Genomic DNA, 24,866 nt, shown 5'->3' with positions numbered 1-24,866 from the left:
TCTTCTTCTTCTTCTTCTTCTTCTTCTTCTTCTTCTTCTTCTTCTTCCTCTTCCTCTTCCTCCTCCTCCTCCTCCTCCTCTTCCTCCTCCTAATTTCACTTAATCCTCTGGATAACCACATTATCTCTATTTTTACCAATACAAATTTCAAGAGGTTTAATAACCTGTCCCTGTATTCACCAGGCAAGCCACACTGAATGTCTTTTACAAGATCACCCTGTGTAACAAGGTTGCTTATGTGGTCCAAAGCAAGCAGGCAAGCCCAAGGGCTTCTCTAGAGAGGGTTTATGCCTGTGCGCATGTGTTACATACCTCTCAAGACTGAGGAAGGCTGAGCGCTCTATTCAGCTTTGAAAAGAAGTTTAAGGCCAGGAAAATGGCTCAGAAGGTGAAGTCACTGCCAAACCTGATGCCTGGGACCCACATGGTAGAGGCAGAGAACATTAAATGTGCACCGTGTCAACGCCCTCCCCCAGCTAAACAAATAAATGTAAAATAATTGTTTTGTTTTGTTTTGTTTTTTTTAAAGAAAAGAGATTTAGAGCTGGAGATTTTGAAGTAAGTAAAGGGAAGCAGAGACAGAAGAGGTTTGGGAGGCACAGAGGAATCCCAGCTAAGAGAAAACTCCCGACGGTTATAGAGCTCAGGAGTGCTGGGCGCTCAGCAGCCCTCCTGCAGGACTCTAATGAGGTTAAATGACTTATGCTTCAGGTTACTGTGTTGAGTAGGAAGTGGTGGCTCTGAGGTGAGAACTTGGGCAGTTCTTCAGCAGCGCCTTGGTTCTGAGAACTGAACCTGGGGCCTAGTGCTTGCTAAGCAAGTGCCTGCCACACAGCCACATCCTCAGTCTCCTCTGTGTTGTTAAACGTCCAGTTGATATGTGAAGCTGTTGGGCTCTGCAGAAGCTCTGGGTAGATGGCTTCTAGGTGCTGATGAAGCATGTTGGCTCTTCTTAGAGCTCAATTCTTTTCTTTTTCTTTTAAACAGGGTCTCACTATGTGGCCCTGGCTGTCCTGGAACTCATTATGTAGACCAGGCTGGTCTCAAACTCACAGAGATCTGCCTGCCTGTTGGGCACCATGATACCTTCCTGATTAGTTCTGTTGAGATTTGAGACATCACCAAGGACTGAGAAGGCAGGGACCATGACATAACTGTTGAAATCCTCAGGACTGTCCAAACACTCCGCAAAAAGTCTTCTGTGTGTGAAACTGTTTATTCATGTTAGCAGTGGTATTTGATAATACATTTTCAAAATTAAATATGTTCTTCATTATTTAATTTAAACGTTTATGTTTGATAATTTCATACATGAGTAATATATTTACACAACCTACACCCTCTCTCTCTCCCCTCCTACTCCTCCTGTGCCCCTCTCTACCCTCTTTTGTAACAGTAAGTATCTACTGAAAGCCATGGGTTGTAATCCTTGCATTTGGAAGGCAGGAGCAGGAAGATTGCTGTGAATTTAAGGCTGGTCTGGGTTGTGGATGGACCCTATCTCACAAACATAAAAAGAAAGAAAAATGAAGAACTGGTAGATAGAAATTTGTCAGTATTTAGGGACTCTCTTGGCTTGAATTCCTGGGCCATCTCCTTTCTCATGTGCTTGCTAGCCCCAACACGACTATATCTGCTTTCATGCCTGCCACCAGAGACAGGTTCACTCCATTTGTCCCAAGTAATCTAGCCTTCCCTCTGTAGGCCCCCATAGGCTAATTTACTCTGGCAGAAGACTTTGTAGGAGCTCAGAGGCCTCTTTCTATCTGCTGGACTCTCAGCTATGGGAGACATATAAGTGCTTTCCCACCACTGGGAAATGTTGATCAGTACAAGAACTGTGCAGATGTTGGGTCTAGTGAAAATAGCTAGAACTTGATTAAGAACATTTCCTGCCAAAGAAGGAGCTGGAAGAGATCTTTGGGGGTATAAAGAAGTCAGTGTATCAAAGGAAGAGCTGGTAAGTCCGGCCCCTGGCAAAGGCTCCGTGGGGAGAGGAGTGGAAACTGGCACCGTGGCTACAGATGCATTTGGAGACCATTGTTGTTTTGTGGCATCAGATGCTGGGCCCAGTTCTCTGCAGCAAGCTGTGGTTCAAACGGAGATGGGAACAGAGCTGTTTTTCACTAACTTGCCGTTTTCTCCAGGCAGGAAGATTCCACCAAGCATTTCAACTTCTCATCTTCCCACGGAGAGAGGAGAGAGGCTGAACATCACTATCGTGTAAGAAGCTAGAGAATATGCATGCCGGTCTCAGCTCAAGATGGGGCAGCCTGGAGAACTAGGGATAAGAAGTGAATTGGGTGCTCTAGGGATCATACCAATATCTGGTCTCCATTCCTGCAGGTCAATAACCTGAGTCCACTGAAGCTGGCCGTCAGTGTTAACTTCTGGGTCCCCATCCTTCTGAATGGTGTGGCGGTGTGGGATGTGACTCTGAGGGGCCCAGCACAGGTACCAGCCTGTGGTATTTCTCTCTCCAGAATCCCTTTCTATAATAATGCCATGCTCTTATCAGGAAAATCTCCCCCACTCCTAGGGTATCTCCTGTGTGTCACACAAGGAACCTCCTCAGCATCCCGACTTTCTGACCCAGATTCAAAGACGTGCTGTGCTGGTGAGAAAAGCCCATGTCCTGGGGGACACAGAGGAATGTACTAATGAATTAGAGTTGTGTAGTCAGGCTGTGATTTTATATTCTCTACTCAATGTTAGCCTATATTTCATCTTTTTGTCTCTTTCTAAGTAAAGGTCCCCTCTCCTCAGCTTTGTCCCCTCCTGTCCCCAGGACTGCTCCATTGCTGACTGCCTGCACCTCCACTGTGACATCCCCTCCTTGGGCGTCCAGGAAGAGCTTGACTTCATTCTGAAGGGCAACCTCAGCTTCGGCTGGATCAGTCAGGTACGTGGCCAATAGCAGAGTCCCTTCTCTGGTCCACGTGTGCCTGGTGGGTCTGGGGCATCCTTGGGTCAGGGCAGTTCTTGAACCCTGAGCTGCCCCAGATCTAATTCCCAGCTCTGCCCCACTCCATCTTTTGCAGACATTGCAGAAAAAGGTGTTGCTCCTGAGTGAGGCTGAAATCACATTCAACACATCTGTGTACTCCCAGCTGCCGGGGCAGGAGGCATTCCTGAGAGCCCAGGTAGTGACTGTGGCAGGCAGAAGCCAGGCTGCTGAGAGGGAGGGCTCTGAATGTTCAGTCTGTGGTGTTGGCTAAGGGGTGGGTCTGCCAGTCTGGAGGGAGGATGAAGGTCCCTAGACACTGGGAATGCATGAGTGCTTCTGTAGTTCAATGGTTGGAAGCATTGATGGGCCTTGGCAAGAGAGGGGAATAGGGGTGTGTGTGTGTGTGTGTGTGTGTGTGTGTATGTGTGTATGTGTGTGCTCATGTGTATGCATGTGTGTGTATGAGTGTGTGTGTGTGTTTGCATGCGTGCAAACATATGCGTGCACGTATGTGTGAGAAAGAATGGGCACTCACTGATTTTCAAACCAGGTGGAGACGATTCTAGAAGAATCCGTGGTCTATGAGCCCATCTTCCTGGTGGCAGGCAGCTCGGTGGGAGGTCTGCTGTTACTGGCTCTTATCACAGCGGCACTGTACAAGGTGAATTGTTGTTTTCACATCTTTTCCCCAACACTACTAGCGTTCATCACCAGCTCTGCCATGTACATGATGGGACAGTGAAAACTCAGATCGTGGTTGTGGAGCAGGCTTGGCCTCATGTTCTGTCCCTATCACATTTGCTTGGTCTTTGTCTGTTTCTTCTTTTTGAAATAACAGTAAGACATACATCACAAAATGGCTGAGGCGAAACAGACATGCCGTGTGTGCAAATCTGCCTAACAGTGAGCCGGTGGCTTCAGTGAGCCAGTGGCTTTCTCCTACAGCTAAGTGTATAACAACTATTTGGCACATGGTCTTTCTCAGTCTGTTCACACGACTGCTCTGGTGCACGGCTGAAAGTTACTTCAGTTCTCTTATCTTCAACTTTTCAACTTTCTTCCCTTCCCTCTTACCCAGTTTTTCTGACTTTATTACATTTTATAGCTTGGCTTCTTCAAACGTCAGTACAAAGAAATGATGGATGGCAAGCCGGCAGATCCTGACACAGCCAGCCAGGCAGATTTCAACTATGAGACTCCTCTACATCTTATGTCCTAGGAATCCACTTTCCTGTGTGTCTCCACCACAAAGAGATCGGTCTTGCTTTTGCCTATGAATCTACTGGCATGGAGACAAGTTCCCCACAGCTCTGGGCTAGCCTGGGAAACTTCCCAGACATGATGCCAAACCTCCTGAGCTGGGGGATTTTTATGCTTCTGCCCATGTGTCAGACTTCAGAGCTGATCTATTTTTTTTTTGTAAGAGCAGGGATGGGGTCAACATAAACTTATATATGGATAAGAATTACCACACAATACAGACTGAGGAAAATATGCTCAATATTCAATATATTGCTTGTATGAATTTTTAAAAAATAAAATGAAAATGCAGGGGGAAACATCACATTTTCCTTATATAAAAAGTAACTTGAACCTAGATACCAACTGCCCTAGAGCCTACCCAGTCCCTTTTGCCATGCTGCTCCCAAAGAGCCAGAGGACACAAAAGTTTCACACCTTTATTGCTATTGGAACTGTCCACTGGAACCTCAGGGGGCTCTCAGAGCCGGTGTGCAGAAGGTCGATTTGGAGATTGTTGGAAGAGTGTGTCTGCTGAGACTTCAAGGGTGCTCGTAGCCGGTGGGCAAAGGATTGACGTGGGGATTGTGGAAAAGTGTGTGGTTACCATCCCCCCAGGAGAAGGGCTGTGGAGAGAAGGCAGACAGGTCACCACAGTCCCTCCAGTGAAATTCCCCTGCATGCCCTCACTCACTCATCCTCTGGCATACCTTGGTTCGGATGCGGAGGTGGTGGTAAGGGATGAACTCTGGGCGCTCTCGGTGGCCAGCGTGCATCCAGCAGTTAAGGGAGCAGAGGGCTACGCTGGGGAGAGCCAGCACAAAGGTCAGGAGGCGCCAGGTGCTGGCTGGGGGAGGAAAGGTGAGAGTGAGTGGAGATTCACAGGCAAAAGCTGTCACTGGGCCTAGAGGTCGGAAAGATCAGTGCCTGGCAGATCAGGAGATGGAGGGAGGGGGAAGCATGGGCGAAGAGAACAGATAGGCTAGGCTACTGAATCAGAGTCAGGCCTGGCCCCACTTACCTCCTGCCCCTCCATGGTCTCCTTTGGCTGCACTGGCCATGCTCCGGCTCAGGACCTTCAGAGGCAGAGCCATTGTCGAAGGAAGGCTGGGAATGGCACTGTCCTTCCCCGTCTCCTTTACCCAGTCTGGAGGATCTCCTCCCTGCTCAGAGCCAATCACCTGTTGAGCCAGCACGTGGATGGCTATTTTTAGGGGCTTTCTCTGTCTAAAGTGGGTCTTGACTGGCAGGAGAGCCTCTTCAGGCAGCTGATGCAATGTGTCTTCTATTTTGGCAAGAGAACAGTTAAAGTGAAACACACCCCTGTGGTCCCAGCTCTTGAAATGTGTAGGCAGGAGGCTCAGGGTTCAAGGCCACTGCGGTCAACTTAGTCTGAGCACAGCCTCAACTACATAAGACTCTGTCTTTGAAACAAAATTTTAAGATGGGGTGGGGTGGGAGTGTAGCTCAGTTGGCAGGATGCCTGGAGTGTCTGCCTACCTTGTACCCATAATGCCCTGAGTTCTTTCCCTACTGCTACACAAGCCCAGTGTGGTGGCACTTATCCTAAATGTCAGCCAGCACTTGGGACATGGAGGCAGAAGAATCAGGAGTTCAAGACCATCTTGGACTACATACCAGGGTCAAAGCTATCCTGGGCTATGCTGGACTATCTATCTGAATAAATATGTACTATTTTTCATAGTGGCGGGGAATGATTTTATTTAATATTCTGTTCTCAATGGCTAGCACAGAGTAGACAAATATTATGTAAAATTAATTAAGTGCCCATATTAAAAATTATTTATCAGTGCTGGGAATTGAATCCCAGGGCTGTGTGCATGCTGATTAAACGCTCCTCCACTGAGCTCAGTCTTGGTTGTTGCTGTATTTTATGTTGTATTGGTGTGTGCTCATACATGGCATGGATGTGGAGCTCAGAGAACGACTTTATGGTTTGTTCTCTCCTTCTGGGAGCCAAGAGCAGGTCACCAGGCTTGTATATCGAGCACCTATGCCCACGGATCCATCTAGCCAGCCCAAGAAGCTTGAAGGCAGAGAGGGAGAAAAGACTGTAAGAGCTCTGTAGCCCGAGCTATATTCTCAGCCATTGGACTTTGTGCTCTTTCTCTCTGTGATAGGCTCTCACAAGGCAGGCTAGGCTGGAATTGAACTCATGACCCTCCTGCATTAGTTTCCTAAGTGCTGCGGTTCCAGGTGTGGATTGTACTGTGCTCAGATTTATCGTCCAACAGGACGCTTCCAGCTCTGAGCAAAGTTTGATGTATCTAATCCACTTATAAAAGGAACGTGAGTAAGGTACTACACCTATACCTCTTATTTACTTTAAACTCGGGCTACAGAGATGACTCAGCAGGTAAGGGTGCTTGCTGGTAAGGCTGAGAATCTGTGTTTGATCCCTAAGACCCACAGGGTAAAAGATATTCATGCTCCCAGCCTGAATATATATAATTTGTTAATTATAAACAAATAATTAAATGGAATAGAAATGGAATAGTTTCACCTACTCAGGTTCCTCTTTTCGAAATGAATTCTTTCCATAGTCACTTTTGCCCTGTTGGATTTTAGGAATGCTTTGGAAATGGGACTTTAAATTTTCCTGTAACGCCCCCACCTGCTCTGGCCCCATACACAGTTCCATCTGATGCTCCGGCCCCATACACAGTTCCTTCTGATGCTCTCCCTATTTCGTTCCATTATGGCTATTGAAGAAAGCAGAAAGAGGGACATTTGTACTTACAGAGAGTCTAGGGTCCCCTTTCCTCCTAATTAGCCTCCCAGGTTTGCTGGGAATTCCTATACCTACCTTCTCTGCTTGTTGCTGCCACTTGAATGCTGCCAAGTTCACTACTGTACTCTACCGCCACCCTGTGGTGCACTTGCAAACATGCCTGGAGATTTTTACTTAAGATTTTCTACAGGTTTTTGTGTTGTTGATTTTTGTGCTGCTGGGAACTGAACCTAGAGGCTAGGTACACAAGGCAAACTCTCACTCCTCCGTTTTCTTTCTCTTTTCTTTTGTTTGGTTTTCACTGAGTAGCTCTGTCTGGCTTGGATCCTAAGTCCTCCTTGGTGCTGTTTTTCTGGGTGCATGCCACCACATCCAACTGGGTTCTGTCTTAACTGTTTCTGTGTGAGAACTGTAGCATCTGCATCTGTAACATCTGTAGCAACTGTAGCACCCTTGTGCCATGCATTAGTTAGATTCTCATTCCTGGAAGTTTGTTCTTTGCTTCAGGCAGAGAAAAAACAAACTCACTTGTAGCCGGTCTTTGCTATTTTGTGGGTTCTTCTTTTCTCTTTATTCCCTGGTTTCACCTCCTAACACTAGACAGGAGAGAAACAAGGATAGAGGGGAGAGAGGAATTAGGGAAATCTCTGAATCTAATCTCTTTCCTTTTGTTTCCTTTTTTCCCACGAGAAGAGGTTTATTGGGGGAAGTAGGGAAGAGAAGGAGGAAAGAAGGGGATGGAGAAGGAGAGAGGGGTGGGGTCTCTTGTCTTTTATTCAGGCTGTGACATAATCATGCACACTTTTCCTTTTGTTTCTTTGACTATGACTACTAACAAACCACAACCAACCCCCTAAATGACCAACACTCACCCAGCCTGCCTCTAGGGGGCCCTCATATTTATTTATGTATCTTCTGAAAAGTTTCCAGGATTCCAAAAGGTCACACACAATGGCAGAAATTATCGGCAGCTGGCAAAACCTTTGCTAGAGTGTGAGGCAAATGACTGATGTGGACAGTCAGAAGTAGCCTCATACCCCTACACCTGGGATTAAAACAAAAGCACATTCATATAATATTTCTTTTTTTAAAAATTTATTTTTTCTCAAATCGTAATTCATTCACACAGGGGTTATAAACACAGAAAGGCAGGATGTGGGGAAGGGAATGACACTGGAGTGTGGGTGTTCAGGGGGAATACAGATATCTTCAGAACTGGGTATCGGCTGGGTGAAGGTTCAGGGGACAAGTCACTATGACTCTGCCTATGACTCACTTGTCCTTATCTAAGTTGGTATTGTCTGCCAAGGCTACCTATTTACAAGGTCTGTGACTACTCAGGCTTGTAGATTTCCACAAAAGCTGCCTGTTTACATTAGCTTATAGCCATCTGTTTCAATGTTTTTCCACTGAGACCCAAGACTTGATGTTAGTATGCATGTATGACAGGCCTATTGCTGATTTTAGGCCTATGGCTGATTTGGGGCCTTCAGTGTGTAAGCAGGGCTGCCCCTGACGTCTCCCCCCTTCTCTAAGTATAGAAGGGCTGTGGCAATTCTAATCTTGCGAAGGTGGGGATAGAGGCCTGACCTCCAGTAATTGAAGGGGACCTTGTAATGGCTCTGGTCCCCCTGTTGTTGTCTAGTGAGGCATGAGGGCCATACCCATCCCGATGTCTTTTTCCTGGAGAGGGAATACTTTTGACATCAACCCCTATGCAGTCAGGCTTATCCCTCAGGGAACCCAGAGAGATATTTTTATCTTTTATTTATATTCCCTTGCAGTGCTTAGCCTCGCATCCTAAGCAAGAATTCAGATCGCCAGTCAGAGGGGGTTCTGGGTGGCCCCTCTCTGCTTGGTCTAGGGGCAGAAGTCCCCCCCATATAATATTTCTATGTTTTAAAAAAGAAAACAAAATTTCAGAATTCTTAAAAATGTCTCTACATTCACCAATTGCTAAGCCCTGCTGTGCAACATCCAAGCCTCTTGATAGGCATTTGCAAAGTGGCGATGATGCAGGGCATGGAGGGGTGCCCCATGCTAATCTTTCTTAAGCCTGTTCCTTAGGGCACGACACAGTATTGTAGCAGAAATTTTGTGAGTTCTTGTCAAAGTCACCACTTGTTACTGGGGAAAACAGACTTGATAAAAGGTACATGTGGTACAGAAAAAAGCCTGTCCCATATCATTTTTAGAGAACATTCATCTTCAATGACAGGCTGTTATTTGGATGTGTAGCAAGGCATAAATCATTAATGAAAGAAAATAATTCCCCCCAGAATGTCTGTCATTCACAGATACAGCAAGGCTAACGTAATTCTTTTAGCCAGGCTTCACACCTTGAAGCTATGGTGGCTAGGCCTATAGAAAACACTAAGTCAACAATACTGTGAATCCAAAGGGAAGAAGGCACAGTGATCACCATCTCCAGCTGTCCCCTGTTAAGTTTCTCAAGATCCTACCATGCAGAGACACATCAGCTTCCAGGTTTTCAACAGGAACAGGGGTGTCCAGTTCTTCAAATGTCTGCCGTGTGTTGACCAGCCAGCTTCTGGGTGAGGTGGGTCCAGGGCTGATGTGTCTGCCTTCATCTCTGGATGGTGACCTGGAGAGGCTGGTCTGAGTGGGCTTTGGCAGTCCAAGTCTCTCCTTCCTCAGTTGGGGTGCTGTCTTTACCCAGGCATGGTGGGTCCACATGACACCTGTAACTTAGTGCTTAATTGAATGTCCAGAGTCCAGCCTGCTGTGCTGGCTGGTCCTATGCAGAGCAACTCTGTTATATTTATTTGGAACTGCCCTGAGGACTCATAAAATGAGGTATTCGACTCTCAGCCCCGGGGTAACTTTTGCTAAGGGGAGGGGAACAGGGTGCATGTTGGAGGACATGGCAACTGAACCACACACAGGTCCCTGCTGGGTGCTGGGTTTAGGTACCACACTCCTTTGTTTACAGCCTCATCCTGCGACAATTCGAAAAACAAACTGCTGTTTGATTATTGCTTGAGATTTTTAGGATGTAGGTAGAGAAGCCAAGATCCTCCACTATGAAAGAGACTTCATCCCCACATCGTGTGAGGCATGAGGAGTAATTCATCTTTCCTACAGATAGGAGAAGGTTTTGCTGGTCCAGGATAGGAGCAATAGACTCAGGCAAGTCTTATTTCTTTGTGCTTCTATGTCTTGTATTGAGCCTGGAACGCAGCTCACTCTGATGGAGTCTGTATCCAATCCAGGCTCCTGAAAGGCTACTACTTGAACTTGGGGACGTCCTGCCATTAAAGTATACCAGCCAATTACTCATAAGTAGCACACATACTGTAAATTTAACCCATTTTATTCAAGTATTCAATTCTCCAAGCCAGGTCTTATTTTTATAATTTTTTATTGCTAAAATATTCAATTTTAACTTTGTTTCATATTGGCAAGCTTCAAGTTTACTTTCAGACTTGCTCTGCCTTGCCAACTTTAGGCTTTGATATTTTATGACGTTTACAGAAGACTGTTTAATCGGAGATATAAATTGGCTCTGTCTTCTATCTTTTCTCCGTAAATGAATTGTATTTATCATTTAGAGTGACTACATAGTTCTAGGTATATTAAAAGCATTTAATCACTTGTGAGGTGATTGATCATTAATTCATATTTTAATTATCTTTGTTTTAGGAATTAATAATAAGCTAGATGCTCCCATGAGATTACTATTTTATAAATTGGGATAATTCATCTTTGTTGAGATTTTGAGCCTTAGTGAGTAACAAACTTTGAATTGAAGCTCTTTTAGTACTTAAATAAACTTCAAACCATAAATATAAGCTACAGAGTAACTTGGAACCTCATTTTAACAATTCTTTTATAGTGTACCTGTATAAAACAGTTTACTAGAGCATACATTAAATATGCTTTTCTTCAATTATGTAAATTTTATGTTGTTGGTTTTCATTGTAAAAACCATTTCAGAAACTCTTAAAGTTGGAAGTTATTTTAATTTTTATTATATTATCAAACTGAAAGGTGACTTTATCCCTTCTTAGCATCTATTTTTCCCCAAACGGGCATTTTCTTTTATTTTTGAATCCTCGTTTCTGAAGTAAGACTTCCTGGAATGTCAGCATTTGACACTATCTTCTTCTCAAGCTCATTTTCTTCATAAAGGGCATAATTCAGGAGAGCAGATCAGATTGATTTCATAAGTTGACACGCATAGGAATAAAGCTATGTGCAGTGATTCATTCCCATCACTACTGCTGTGACTCAGTTGTCTCCAATGGCAAGGTTTAACACAGCCAGCAAAGATATGTGATTAGACACTCACTTTAAGTTTTTGCCATGGTGACTAGATGGTTATGACCTTGGGAACATTAATAAACTCTGTCAGTAAATATATCATTAAGTCCCATGCCTCATAAGCCTTATATTACTTTTTCAGACCTTCTGCGACATGGTTTTAAGTTTTTATTAATTTTAAGTTATTATTTATTGTTGTCAGTTTTTTTTCAAAGCCTACTTTTAATGTGGGTTCTTCAATGCTTTAACCTCCCCTCTAGCCCACCACCCACCAGGAGTAGTGAAAGGAAAGGTTACTAGGATATGGGGAAATGGACCTGTTTGGAAATTGTTCTAATCCCATCTGCACTGTCAGGAAGTCAACAGTTCAGTCCACAGGATTCAGCAGTGGCAGCTCTATCCACTCACAAACACTTCATGAATATGCTAGCATTCCAGTTCAGTGTCGGGATAGCAAACACGAATCAGCAGAGCTGGGATCACATAGCAGAGAAACAGCCAGGCCTTCACCGAATTGGCACAAGTCAGCAGGAGTGACCAGGACCACCAGGGACACCAGGAGAAGTTCTTTGCTGACCTCTTTCAATGAAGCAAAGATCAGGGAAGACCCGAGACCAAGAAGCTTTGCAAAGACAGCTATGTAAGCAAGCCTCTCTCACAGTCCGTTGAGTCCTATTTATACTCCCTCCAAACATCATGTGTCCTCCATGGGTCTTGCCTCAGCATGTGAGTCTGTCTTAGTATTACTCCATGTGAGTCTGTATCAGCTGACTTCACTCTGACAATCTGCCCAAGCCCGTGGAAGCAGCGAGCCGTCAGAACACAGCCAGAAGTTTTTTAGTGGATTTCTCTCCACGAAGTTGCCACAGATGGAGCTCATCAACACAGTGTAAGGTGGACCAATACATGTGTGTCATTAGTGAAGAATTCTTCATCACATGTCCTTTCACGTGCTTGCTTTAGCAAAACACCCTTTTACCTGTGTCTGCTTCAGGAAAACATTTCTTCATGTGTTTGCCCCAGCAAACCACTATCCAACATAAATGACTTTCCAAAGAACCCATAAGTTTCCACTTCAATATAGCTTTACTTTTAGGATGAAACTTACATATTGTATATATAATTATATATATTGTGTATTGTGACATACATTGTATAGCATAATATATGTAATATATATCATATATTGTAGTATAATCATATATTGTATATGATTCACTTTTATCTAAAATATTTAAATTATTTTTATTAAAGGTATAACCTTCTATCTATATTCTTTGCAACATTTCAACTTTTTATTTGTTGTAACTTTTAAGAAAACTTCTTTCTGCTTGCAATTTTATATCCTTTTAAGCTTTCTTTTTCAAATCTCAGCAAGAGTTTGGAGGTATATTTTGATTGAGGAATAATTTTTATACCTAAGAACTATCATGAAAAATAACTTAGAGCTAAAGTTCTTTACAGCTTGTATTAGGATTCTCTAGAGAAATAACTGATAGCATGAATGTATATTAGAGTTGCTTACAGGTTACGGTCCAAATAAAAGGAAAAGTATTACCCCAGGAACCCCAAGACTAAGTTTTCAGCACAAAGGAGATTTATTTGTCCCAGAGGAATAAAGGGTAGGGAATAAGAGAGAAAGCAGGAGATAGAGGACTAGGAAAAAAGGGAAGGGAATGAGGGAGAGGGAGGAGGGGTATTAGTCCTGGAGGACAAAGGACTGCCTCTGGATAGAGAGGAGACAGGTGTGGCACATGGGAAAATGGCAGTTTATAAAGGTACAAGGGGAAACCTCATGTTAGGATGAGGTGCTTAATTTTGATTGGGCATATTAATTAGGTGAGCCAAAGGGGGCTTTTGATTGCTGGACTCCAATACTTTGATAGCTGGACCTTGGTAGTCAGTCTCAGAAGGAGGAAGAAGCTAAATAAGGAATAGATCATAGTGTCTAGCTTTAGGAATGTAATCTAGCAGTTTTTAGTAAGGCAGGGGGAATGGGAGAGAAGAGAAAGGCCTCCCAGAGCCATGCTTGCTATACTTGGATTAGCCAGAGTCCCTTCACCAACCATTCCAGTAATGACTGTCTCCAGATGGAAAGTCCAAGGATCCAGTAGCTGTTCAGCTCACAAGGCTGGATGTCTCAGTTGGTCTTCAGCATATTCAGGAATCCTAAAGACATAGGCTCTAATGCCAGTGTAGGAATGAACTTGCCAGCGAGAGCGAGGGCAACCAGACAAAGAGTAAAACCATTTTTTTTGTCCTTTACATAAGCTGGCACTTGAATATGTGGCTCAGATTTAGGGTGGATCTTTTCACCTCAGAAGATCTGGATTTAAGGGTGGAACTTCCCAAATTTAATCTAAAATTTAATTAAGAAAAGTCCCTCACTGGTGTACCAGCCACCTGGGTTTTAGTTCATTCCAGATGTAGTCAAGTTGACAATCAAGAGTAGCCATCACATATGTCAACCCTGTAAGTGTATGTTTAGATGGCACGTCATATATATTATTTCTTTTCCTCCTTAAAAGTAATGTGAAGTACTACCTTTATTTTCTGCCTCAGTTCTGGAAACATCCAGCTACCTTACCTTTGATATATTAAGTCCTTTTCTGAAAAACAAGTTTTTATACCATGAGATGTAATTGACAAATAAACTTACTATGTGTTGTGAGAAGATTTCCTAATAGGGTGGCTTAAGAAATATCTGTTAGGCCAGGCGGTGGTGGCGCACACCTTTAATCCCAGCACTTGGGAGGCAGAGGCAGGAGGATTTCTGAGTTCGAGGCTAGCCTGGTCTACAGAGTGAGTTCCAGGACAGCCAGGGCTACACAGAGAAACCCTGTCTCGAAAAAAACCAAAACAACAACAACAAAAAAAAGAAATGTCTGTTAGTAATCTGTCTAAACTCCACCTCCACAGTCACCTGGCAACAGCCAGGTAGGCCTACCCACTATAAAAGGGGCTGCTTGCCCCCTCCTCTCTCTCTTTGCTCTCATGGTCCCTTGACTCGGCACCTGCAGGTTCACTGTCCCCTTTCCCTTCCCCCCTTCCCTTCCCCCTCTCTCCACATGGTCATGGCTGGGCTCCACTCCTCTACTCCTCTCTCTCTCCTCTCGCGCTCTCTCTCTCTTAATAAACCTCCCCTCGTGGAACCGTCTGGTCTGCTGTGATCTGTTACAAGCTGCGAGTGAAAACCCTTCAATACCTATTTCTATTAGCGTCTTCATTTAGTATGTATGCCAGCTCCCCTGTAGCAGCATAGATGGAGCCCCCCCTTCTTAGTCTTTCCTAAACTCTATACCCTAGTTTGCCCCTAAATACCTTGAGCTTGTATGCAGTTAGGTCCCGACTCATATAACTGGCTGTGCAGTGTTACTGGACTCTTAGGTGGACACTCGATGACCCTGCCCACTTTTCCTTCCGTGAAGGAATATTAAGATTTAACAAGCCCAGCCATAATCATTTTACGCAGGAACAAGCGAAGATGTAAGGTATCAGTTGTTTATCTTGGAAATGCTATATAGCATTCTCTTCATAAAAGAAAACTAAATCCAAATTACATATACAGGGCAATCTAATAAGTTAATATCACCTGTGAAGAAACTTGAGCCAAAACTGTTTGGGTCTAAAGTGGGCAGGTCAAATCTAATCCCCACAGCCAGCTTTTCAGCAATCTTAAAGAGCATATGGGAATTTACCAATGTTATCTATGCTCAAAGGCATCTTAAAAATAAAACTGAACCCAGTGTTTTATATTAGATAACAAACTCAGCTGGGCAGTGGTGGCGCACGCCTTTAATCCCAGCACTTGGGAGGCAGAGGCAGGTGGATTTCTGAGTTCGAGGCTAGCCTGGTCTACAGAGTGAGTTCCAGGACAGCCAGAGCTACACAGAGAAACCCTGTCTTGAAAAACAAAACAAAAAAACATATATTAGATAACAAACTCATTGTTGAATCCAGTGACAATTATATGGACCAAAACATCTGCCCTGTTTTTATTCTGTATAGAGTCATACAAATGTGTCTTATCGGCAGGCCTGATGGGGACTCACAAGAGACAGCATCATTCTTTGAGAAAACACACACACACACACACACACACACACACACGTGTTTCTGTAAATTACAGGTATCTTTGATATCTGTAAATCAGTAAGATTATAGGTGCATGGCAGTTTGCACTCATGATCAAACAGGATCAACCTGACAGCCTGATCTGAAGTGGAAATCTCTCATTTCTTTGTAACTCAGTTGTGTCACTTGATGTTTTTTGGAAGTTGTCTTGTGAGAAGGCATGCGATGCTTTGCTGAAAGCAGACACCTGAGAGGGATCCTGATGTTTAGAAAGAATATGAACAAAACCCCACAAACAGTGAGACGACAGACGCTCTTACATTGCTACATGTGCAACACTTAACTGGTCTTCACTTTGTAGAGGAAAAAAAGAAGGTGCCAAAGAACTTTTCGTGGTATTCCAGCTGATTCTGGCCACTTCCACTGACTGGAACCTTGTTGTTTCTGCTGGATCGCACCACCTCTACTGATTCAGCTGTAGCCTCTCCCTATTTCTTAAATAGGCCCAGCCCGATCAGAAATATTTCATAGCTTATACAGAATTAGTCAATGCCATAATCTTGTCCATGTGGCCATTGGCCATCCTAAGGTAATCTTTTTATCCCACCTAAAGGAGAGGTTTTTTTTTTCCCCCTTGAGCTAAGCAAGTTTTACAGAATCTGAAATGTGCAGGTTTCTAGTTAAGGCAGTTTTATATTTAGCAAACAGAACTTGCTGTCTATGCTCTTTTCCAGAAAAAGAAGGAACACACAGCAGGTTTAGAAAAGCAGGCATCGGTCAGTCGTTCAGTTTCAGCTCTGTTATCCCAGATCAGACATAGTTACTGCTTCCCTACTCTGATGCAACGTAGTATTTCCTTAGTAAGCTTGTTAGTCATGTTTGATTAATGTCAAAGCTTGCTATTTTCCGTCTCCCCTTCATCATACATTCCGTTCTCTCTGTGCCACCACAGCCATCCTTTCCATAAACACTGTAACTCATATAGCCCAGGCTTTCTTTTTTTTTCTTTTTTCTTTTTTGGTTTTTCGAGACAGGGTTTCTCTGTATAGCCCTGGCTGTCCTGGAACTCACTCTGTAGACCAGGCTAGCCTCGAACTCAGAAATCCGCCTGCCTCTGCCTCCCAAGTGCTGGGATTAAAGGCGTGCGCCACCACTGCCCGGCAGGCTTTCTTTTTCTTACCTCTAGATTACAGTCTGTTTTCTACATGGCCTTTATTGGGGGTAGGGTAGAGGTGCGGTGGGATGGGATGGGGTGGGGTTTGTTTTCTTTGTCTTCCAATTACTTTACATAGGTTGCAAAGCATGTTTGTTCTAGTAGGACAGAGCTTCCTGTTCTGTGGCAGGGGATAGCAAGCAAATGCTACAGTTTGAGCAGCATTTTGGGATAAGGAGTAAGGTGCTCACCCTCTGGCAGGGCTTTACCCATGAGGGCCCATCTGCCTGCTCTAGGGATTAATGTAATAGTTCTCTACACTAGCCGCATAACAGAATTACCCAGGACATTTACAAAATTGTTTTGCCTTGGCTGCACCAACAGTAATTAGCCAATGTTGAGGCAACTGCCAGGTAAAGGACTCAGTTTGCCCTCAAGAAACCTCCTAGGCTCTGCCTCTGCCTTTGCTGTGTCTGGGCACTGTTAAGAGCTAGCCAGACTCAAAGGAACGAAGCTTACCTGAGCCAGGTGGGTTCTTCAGAATGTTGGTCAGCAGTCAATGCCAGGGAGAAACAGCCTTCTCGTGATGGTTTTTGGTGATACAACTCTCTTTTATTGGAGGCAAATAAGGGCTATGTAAACCTTGGGGAGTGGGTAGGGGTTTGGGGGGTAAGTGTACATCACTGACCGGGCTGAGGTGTTGGGAATACTTCATTTGCATGAAGAGGAATTCCAGATGCTTGCTGGGCATGTCATTATAGGGAGAGAGGAAGTTTAACCTGTTACCTGGCCACCAGGGTGGCAGAAGTGGGGGTCCCAAGGCCTAAGTAAGCTGGAACATGCAGGCCCAGAGCAAGGAGGAAAACAGTTCTACTCCTGCTGGTCTCAGGACAAGAGTTTTGGGTTTTGGACACGATGACATCACTCTTGCTATGGACTGGCTCTCCTGATTGCATGGCTTTCTGGCCCCACAAAGCTTATCCTTTAACTGAAGCTCCTTTCTGAGAAAAAGGTCCCAGAATGTCAATAAACGTATGAATAACGGTCAAGTCCCTAAACTAAGGTGTTCATGGCTGCCAGCATGTGGGCAGACAACAAATGTATCGTAAAAACTGTCAGAGCTTACGTTAGTGCCTTAGCTAGGATCACTATCAAAATTATGTGGTAGAATGATCTGACAAAGAGCTGGCCCTGAAGGTGGTGGCTATGCGAGTGTGTATGTGGTGACAGCTGTGGGGTGGTAAAGGAAGACTTAAGACCCTTTTAGGAAGGAGTTGAGATACTAAGGAGAGGATTTAGCCAATGGGATAGTCATGTTCCAGGAAACAAATAGAAGAGGGAAAGCTAAAAGGAGTCGTGCAGACGCTTGCTCTACCTCTCCCAATGTTTATGTGGAGACAATGCAGTATCTCACTAAACATTCTGGGGTAAGATGTTCACAAACACCCCTTTCTTCATGTGGTACCATGTGAGATCCCATGCCTCACAAGTCAGGTTCCCAAAACTGCAACCTAGCAGTGGAGCCCTTCCAGTCTCCACACAGGGCCCAGCCCTAGCTGGGGGAGGACTGTTGGCATTGGAGAGGCTCTAGCACCACATGAGCTGCCCTGAGGAAACTCTTGGCTTCAGTGAAGAGAATTTCAGGATGAGCTGGCATGAAACGGAGTTGGGGTTCATTAAAGGAGGATATGATACATATTTTAAGCATCAGAGAAACACACCTGAGAGTTTGGGTGTGGGCTTCTGTGAGAGAGTCGTGCTTGCTTGCTATACTAGTCGGGATTTTGGTAAAATTTGAAGTGATTATCTTCAAAGTGTTCCTAAGAAGTCTAAGTGAGATCCCAGGGTGGCACCTGACAGATATATCCCTAGCATTGATATGATAAAACTCTAGAACATCAGAGTGCAGGACACTAGACTATCTCAACTCTAAACAAAGTTTCCCAGAAAATGTTTGGGAGAGAAGTGAGGCTCTACCATGATCAGATACACTCAGACCTTCAGCCTGGCTCATTGCTATTTTAACATTATTCCTATATAATATAGATGAAGGGTTTTATCTCTAAGCAAACTTCACAGCAAATGTGCTGAAATTCTTGCTTCAAGCTGGGGAGAAGATTCAACCAGACTTCTCGGGGCGAGAGCTCCTTTCTCTTCCCATGTCTCATGTGTCACTTGCCTTCCCTTCCGCCCCAGATTGACTCTAATTATGGTCCTGGTACTGATAAAGTGTTATTAACAGGTCTGAAGAGATGGCTCAGTGGTTAAGAACATTGGTTGCTCTTCTGATAGTCTGGAGTTTAATTCTCAACAATCATATGGTGGCTCACAAGCGTCTTTAATAGAATCTGAAGCCTTCTTCTGGTGTACAGACAGAGTATTCATACATTAAAAATACATAAATAAATACTATTTTAACGCATTATTAACAAGAGTATGTAGCTTTAACAGGCTATACTTTACTTATTTTTCTTCCATGCTGGAAATTGCACATACTAGGTGAATTCTCTGCCACTAAATATACCCCTAGCATTTGGTTTTCTCAACTGCTCTCATGAGATAACCTAGACTATCCTGGAGCTTATAACCATCCGTTCTCTATTTCTGACCAAAATATGGAAGAGCCCTGTGGGCTATTCAGGTTTAGTCCTTCTGTTATGTATCTCAGCTCTCCGAAGTGAACATGCACACTACCATCTTAAACCAAAAAACTGTGGTCAATCTCCCACGTGAATCTTTCAGATGACTCTGTTCACACTCCCTCACAGAGGAAAAGGTATGTTTCACGACACTCTTTCCTGATGTTATACAAGAGGTAACCAATTGAGGAACCTCCCTATTCTTAGACCCTTCCACTGTATAGCTGTCTGTAAATTGCCCAGGGACTCCACCCAAGTGTTTGGTTTATAGGTGTGCACCACTGTTCTCTTGGCTTCAATGAAGAGAAGAATTTCAGGATGAGCCGGTAAGAAGCAGAGTTGGAGTTCATTAAAGGAGAATATGATACATATTTTACACATCAGAGAAACACACCTGAGAGTTTGGGTGTGGGCTTCTGTGACAGAGTTGTGCTTATTCCTACACTAGTCAGGATTCTGGTAAATTTTTTAAAAATTAAAAATAAAAATAAATTGTAGTGAGAGTTTTGGTTTCTTTTATTTAAAAATAAAACCTGCCGGGCAGTGGTGGCACACGCCTTTAATCCCAGCACTTGGGAGGCAGAGGCAGCCAGATTTCTGAGTTCGAGGCTAGCCTGGTCTACAGAGTGAGTTCCAGGACAGCCCAGGCTATACAGAGAAACCCTGTCTCAAAAAACCAAAAAATAAAAAAATAAAAAACCTGTTATGTTATGTGACTATGTCTCTGTTTTAATCTGTTATATTATGTGACTATGTCTGTTTTAATCCCAGGTGTGGGATAAGAGGCTACTTCAAATCAGGTGATTATGATTTGCCTCATGCACTAGCAGGGGGTGTGATTTTTGCCAGTTGCAGGTAGTTTAACTCTGGGGACTCTGGAGAGGGTATAAATGGGAGAGTCCCAAGAGGGCCTGTGGCAGCTCCTGCTCCCTCTGCTGTTACTGGTTCATGTTGTTGTGGTTTGTTAAGTGGTCATGAGATATATAGGCTAACATTTTTAAATTAAACATTCCCCAACCACCATACTATTTGAGTCTGTAAATTTATTGTTTACACTAGAGACTGAAACTAGAGTTCATAAGGCAAGAACTCCCAATAAGCTACAAGTCTCATCCTCCCTTTCCCCTTCAGCCTCCCCCTCTTTTAGACAGAGTCTCATGATGTAACCCAGAATAGCCTTGAATTTGTGATCCTCTTCCCACTGCCTCCTGTTCAGACTGATTTTTCTAGAATTATTTTTAAATAAAAAAATATAAAAGCGATTAAAATCCAATGCAAAAAATATTTCCCAGCACGATCTGAGAATAACGGCCTAATGCGCAACCTCTGGATGCTTTGGTATGTGGTTTTACATACAAAACCATTCTCTCTCTCTCTCTCTCTCTCTCTCTCTCTGATTTATTTATTTCATGTATGTGAGTACACTGTAGCTATCTTCAGACACACCAGAAGAGGGCATCAGATCCCATTATAGATGGTTGTGAGCCACCATGTGGTTGCTGGGAATTGAACTCAGGACCTCTGGAAGAGCGGTCAGTGCTCTTAACCACTGAGCCATCTCACCAGTCCCAAGACCATTCTCTTAAGAACACCACCAAAATCAGGAAGTTAACTGCCCTCAAAACCTTAGATCCTACTCCAGCTTTCCCAATTAACTATAAAATATCTCTTTGTTCTAGCAAACAGGATCTAGGACCTGCTGCATTGATCACCATGCTGCTTTAGTCTTCACTGTTCTAGAATAGTGGATCAGCTTTCTTTGATTTTTATTACTATAAAACCCTTTTATTACTGGGATGGCACTGGTTCAAGACCTTTCAGAGCTAGGGAATATCCAAAGATAGACATACAATGTGTACGTGCACATACATCACTAGTTATTTTTGTGTCTATACATTTACTGACGCCCCTGTCCAGTAATACCTTTAGTTCTAATCCTAAAAGCCACATGGGTTTCTTCCTTTCCTTTATGTTTTCCTTTCCTGGAAGAAAACCATGACTTTCATTAGCTTTAATATACATGCTTATTTTATCAGTGCCCAGTTTAATAATCTCTTAATGCTTCTGCCATCCTTCCTCGGTTAGTTCTCCCTTTACATATGCCAGCCCATCTGTCATGTGGATGAACACTCACCTTGCCATGTATTACTGTCCACACAAGATGATTAATTCTGTCTGCCATAGCTAGATACCCTTCATTAAGGAAAGAGAGGGAACCGGGAGTCAACGGGAAGAGGAGATCTTTCTTTCCTTCTAACTTGCTATTCAAAGCAAGCTTGCTGGTTTAGAAACTAGATTTCATTTCATTCACTCTTTGATACTATGAGAGAGAGACAGAGACAGATAGAGAGACAGAGAGAGACAGAGAGAGAGAGACAGAGAGAGAGAATGGGCTTGGGTGCATGAACTTGGAAGAGTCTTCTATCTGAACAACCAGAGGCAAGGCCTCTTTCACTTCATTCCTGGAGAGCAGTGGATGTTAGTAAACCCTAGAGGGGCCTCACATGACAAGCAGGGCTTCAGTTTCTCTCTTGTAGCCTGCCACTTAGGCATCTTCTAGGATGTCTTAGAACTGACACTGGTGAAGAGAGATAAATGGTGTGGGTGGGACCAATTGCAAAAAAGGAGTCGGGTTCATTGGTGATGGTTTCTGAGTTATGCATGTTAGGATACCCATCATGGTTTCTTGTAGTCAATAGTACAGGAAAATACTATGAGCCTGTGGGCCAAAACTGTTGCTCAGAATATCTTTCCATGCTGAATGGAAGTTCTCATTCCCACATTCTTCACAGTTATGGCCCCAAATGGAGTCTCCTCCTCTCTCCAACCTTTCTACTCTGAACAGCTGTGGTACAGGAATGGTGTGGGTCTGGGGTTGAGGGAGGTGAGGGGCAACATGTCTATGACTGAATAGCTATGTGGGGGAAGCAATGGTAAGAAAGGAGACTCAAGATCTGCTCAGGAGTCAGAAACAAAAGCAGAATAACTTCTAATATACTCAGATCTTCATGCATAGGATTTAGGTAGGAGATAGTGTAGTCTCTAAACAGTGCACCACAAAAGTCGTCAAAGCAGTGGCCAACTTCTGCTTCCCGCTCCAGCCTATGCGGCTGTAAGATGCCCCCCATAGGAGCTGTCAAAATGTTGGCACCATGACACCTCCTCAGCCTGCAGCTGTCAAGGAGCTGTCCATGGTGGCACATCTCCTTTTCTGCCTCAGCCTACACCTTAAGTGAAGTACTACTACTGCAGGAGCTAGAGCCACAGGAGCTGTCCACAGTGGCAGTACCTCCTCACCAGCCTCCCAAAGCAGCTCCACAGAGAGGGCATCTCAGCAAAAGCTGCCTGTAGGTGGCTAGAAAGACTTCCCATCCTAATCCATGAGCTGATGCAGGGAAAGGGCGTGAAAAAAGCCAACATTCCCTGAGCTCAGGATTTGAAGTCTCATCAATTCTCAATCTGGAAATCTCTGCCCTGAAAATCTCTGCCCCCTAAAAAATCCTATATAAGCCCTGCCGTTTGTCCAATCCTCTGCTGTGTGCTCCTGGGAGCAGAGGGTAGCCATCTCTGAGTTCATCCCTCCACATTCTGAACCTTCCAATAAATCTCTTTTATGAGATTTGCTGCCTGGTGTGACTCTCTCATCGGAAGAAGCCAAGAAGCAATGAAGAAGCAAAGAAGTGGGGTGTAACTCCTGAGCACAGGTGGGGATACCCTCCCCTGGGAGCTGCAATGCCTCTATTGAGGCTTTCATTCAGAGCTATGTGGTTTCTGTCCCCCTGCCTCCACCTGGTGTCTCAGGATGCCTTTCCACTGGGATACCTTCTCCCTTCATGGCTGTGTGGTTCCTGGCTTCTGAGTCCCAGGAGACACTTCAATCTGAGCAGAAACACAGATGGCAACACCTTACTAGAACATATGGCTGGCTGAAAACTCAAGGGATCTGCCTAATTGTCCCCAGGAGCATTGAGATAGAAGTATGTACCACCATGTCTGACATGAAACTCTTTTTGCTGGCCTTGCAGATGCAAGGACATTCATTCTGTTTCCAATTAGTCCCCGAATCTGAGCATGCCTGGAGATTTACTTATCTTCTACCTTGAAATTAAGAGCCCTAGGGCTCTCAGCTCTGCAGCTCCATGACTGAGGTAGGAGATGGACATGTCTGCCTAAGCCAGCCCACCCTCATCTTTTCCTCAAACTGACTTTTCTCTCCCCTACTCCCCTAGGAAATGGATCCAAATCCTAAAGAGAAATGGTAAATCATGTGGCCTTTCCTCAGAGCTGCCTGCCCTAGGATGGGATTGCTGGGAGTCAGCAGGGCCTTCTACAGTATGCCTAGGGGAATGATCTAAGAAGGGAGTGAGCATACCGCACATTCCTGCCACACCAGATGAATTTACAGATAATCCAGACTCCAACCGCCAGGCACAGCCACACTTATCACACAACATGGGTTTCTATGTACCCCACCAGGATCACATGGGACAACTTGATCCCAGCACGTCAATCTAGATCTAGACAGGAGCCAGGCCATCCCAAGGGAGATAATGTCACCCTCTTCAAACTTCCCTGATTTATAAAGGCCCTCATAGAGTGCTTCTAGATTTGCTTGACTGTTGCAAGAGCTCACTACATTAACTTAGATTGATTCAGTTTAATACTTAGAGTTCAATACTTAGTCCTCCAAACAAAAGCACACAGGAGTTTACCTTGCCAAGCATATGTGCCCTGCCCATGTCCTCTTTCAGAAAGAGAAGGAAGCTTTAAGGGGTGATAACCTGGGTGGGGAGGTGTGCAGGGAGATGGGCAGACTCAGAGGATGACAGGTCAGTCACTGAGCAGTGTGAGGGAGTGGGAAGAAAGAAAATTAGTAGGGTGAGGATACAAATGGGTAAAGGGACATTTCGGCTCATTCTGTGAAGAGTCCTTATTCATGATAGTGTTTGGGTATTATTATCCCCAGTGGCTTCTGCAGGGTCAGATGAGTAATAAGAAGTCCTCGTGTTGAGCTGGAAATACGATAGGAATGCTGGAATAGCCACTACTGAACAAACCATCGCTCTAAAGATCTTATGTTGGGTTAGCAATTAAGAATGCCTACAACTCTTGCAAAGGACTTGAGTTTGGTCTCCAGCGTCAACATCAGGCTACCAATGCTTGTAATTCCAGTTCCAGGGAATCCAACCCCCTTCTGGCCACCAGAGACACCTGTATACACATGGTGTGCACAAGTTTACATAGGCAGAGACACATCAATAAACATGAATAAATCCTAAAAAGAAAAAGGATCAAATATCAATGAATCTTCTCTTCAATTACATGAACAGAAAACTAGAAATCTAAATTTGAATGTACAATTTGATTGAAATTTTGCATCAATTTAAACAAACATAGACATGGCTGGACAAATGTTTGGCATATCTGGCCTAAAGCTGGTGGAATACTTGAGTAATGGTATCTGTTGGATCAAGCCTATACCTCCTGTTTTGAGGCCTATTTCTAGGTTCGGCCAGAAAGTTTGTTGCTGTTGCTGTTGTTTTCCCTGCAGCTAGAGAGTAGGTCCAGAGATACCTACTATAATGTGACAAGTTAGCTTTCAGTTCCCCCAAGAGATTTTGCTTTCGTGCTATCCTGTGCGGTATGCCTAACACATATATGCAGGTATGGGCATAACACTCACTGAATGTAACAGAGCCAAAGGCCAAATAGTAAGCAGTATAAACAGAACCAAACCATAACAACAGTTTATTGAGTGCCAACAATGTATGTGCTATG

At 44.1% G+C, this 24,866-nt stretch overlaps 2 protein-coding genes across 2 annotated transcripts in view; one reads left to right on the top strand and one right to left on the bottom strand.

Moving 5' to 3' along the window:
- The window catches only part of Itgad (integrin subunit alpha D), a 29,618-nt gene extending 23,560 nt beyond the window's left edge, over positions 1-6,058 (top strand). Inside the window, exons 24-30 of the mRNA XM_028769342.1 lie at positions 2,148-2,223; positions 2,347-2,454; positions 2,540-2,617; positions 2,789-2,902; positions 3,042-3,143; positions 3,498-3,608; positions 4,053-6,058. Of these exons, the coding sequence (XP_028625175.1) occupies positions 2,148-2,223; positions 2,347-2,454; positions 2,540-2,617; positions 2,789-2,902; positions 3,042-3,143; positions 3,498-3,608; positions 4,053-4,166 (703 nt within the window). The 3' untranslated portion in view covers positions 4,167-6,058. The remainder of the gene's footprint in view (positions 1-2,147; positions 2,224-2,346; positions 2,455-2,539; positions 2,618-2,788; positions 2,903-3,041; positions 3,144-3,497; positions 3,609-4,052) is intronic.
- Positions 4,440-5,576, bottom strand: LOC114622839 (cytochrome c oxidase subunit 6A2, mitochondrial). Its single transcript, XM_028769343.1, has 3 exons — positions 5,208-5,576; positions 4,897-5,033; positions 4,440-4,812 (listed from the first exon to the last, which is right to left on the bottom strand). Exons 1-3 carry the CDS (start codon positions 5,278-5,280, stop codon positions 4,729-4,731), a joined length of 294 nt encoding a protein of 97 aa, XP_028625176.1. The 5' UTR covers positions 5,281-5,576; the 3' UTR covers positions 4,440-4,728.
- Positions 6,059-24,866: the final 18,808 nt, after the last annotated feature.

The sequence above is a fragment of the Grammomys surdaster genome, unplaced genomic scaffold (genome assembly GCF_004785775.1).
Source record: "Grammomys surdaster isolate TR1022 unplaced genomic scaffold, NIH_TR_1.0 192, whole genome shotgun sequence".
Lineage (NCBI taxonomy): Eukaryota > Metazoa > Chordata > Mammalia > Rodentia > Muridae > Grammomys > Grammomys surdaster.
The sequence above is the reverse complement of the archived record's forward strand: the minus strand, read 5'-3'. Positions and strand labels throughout refer to the sequence as shown.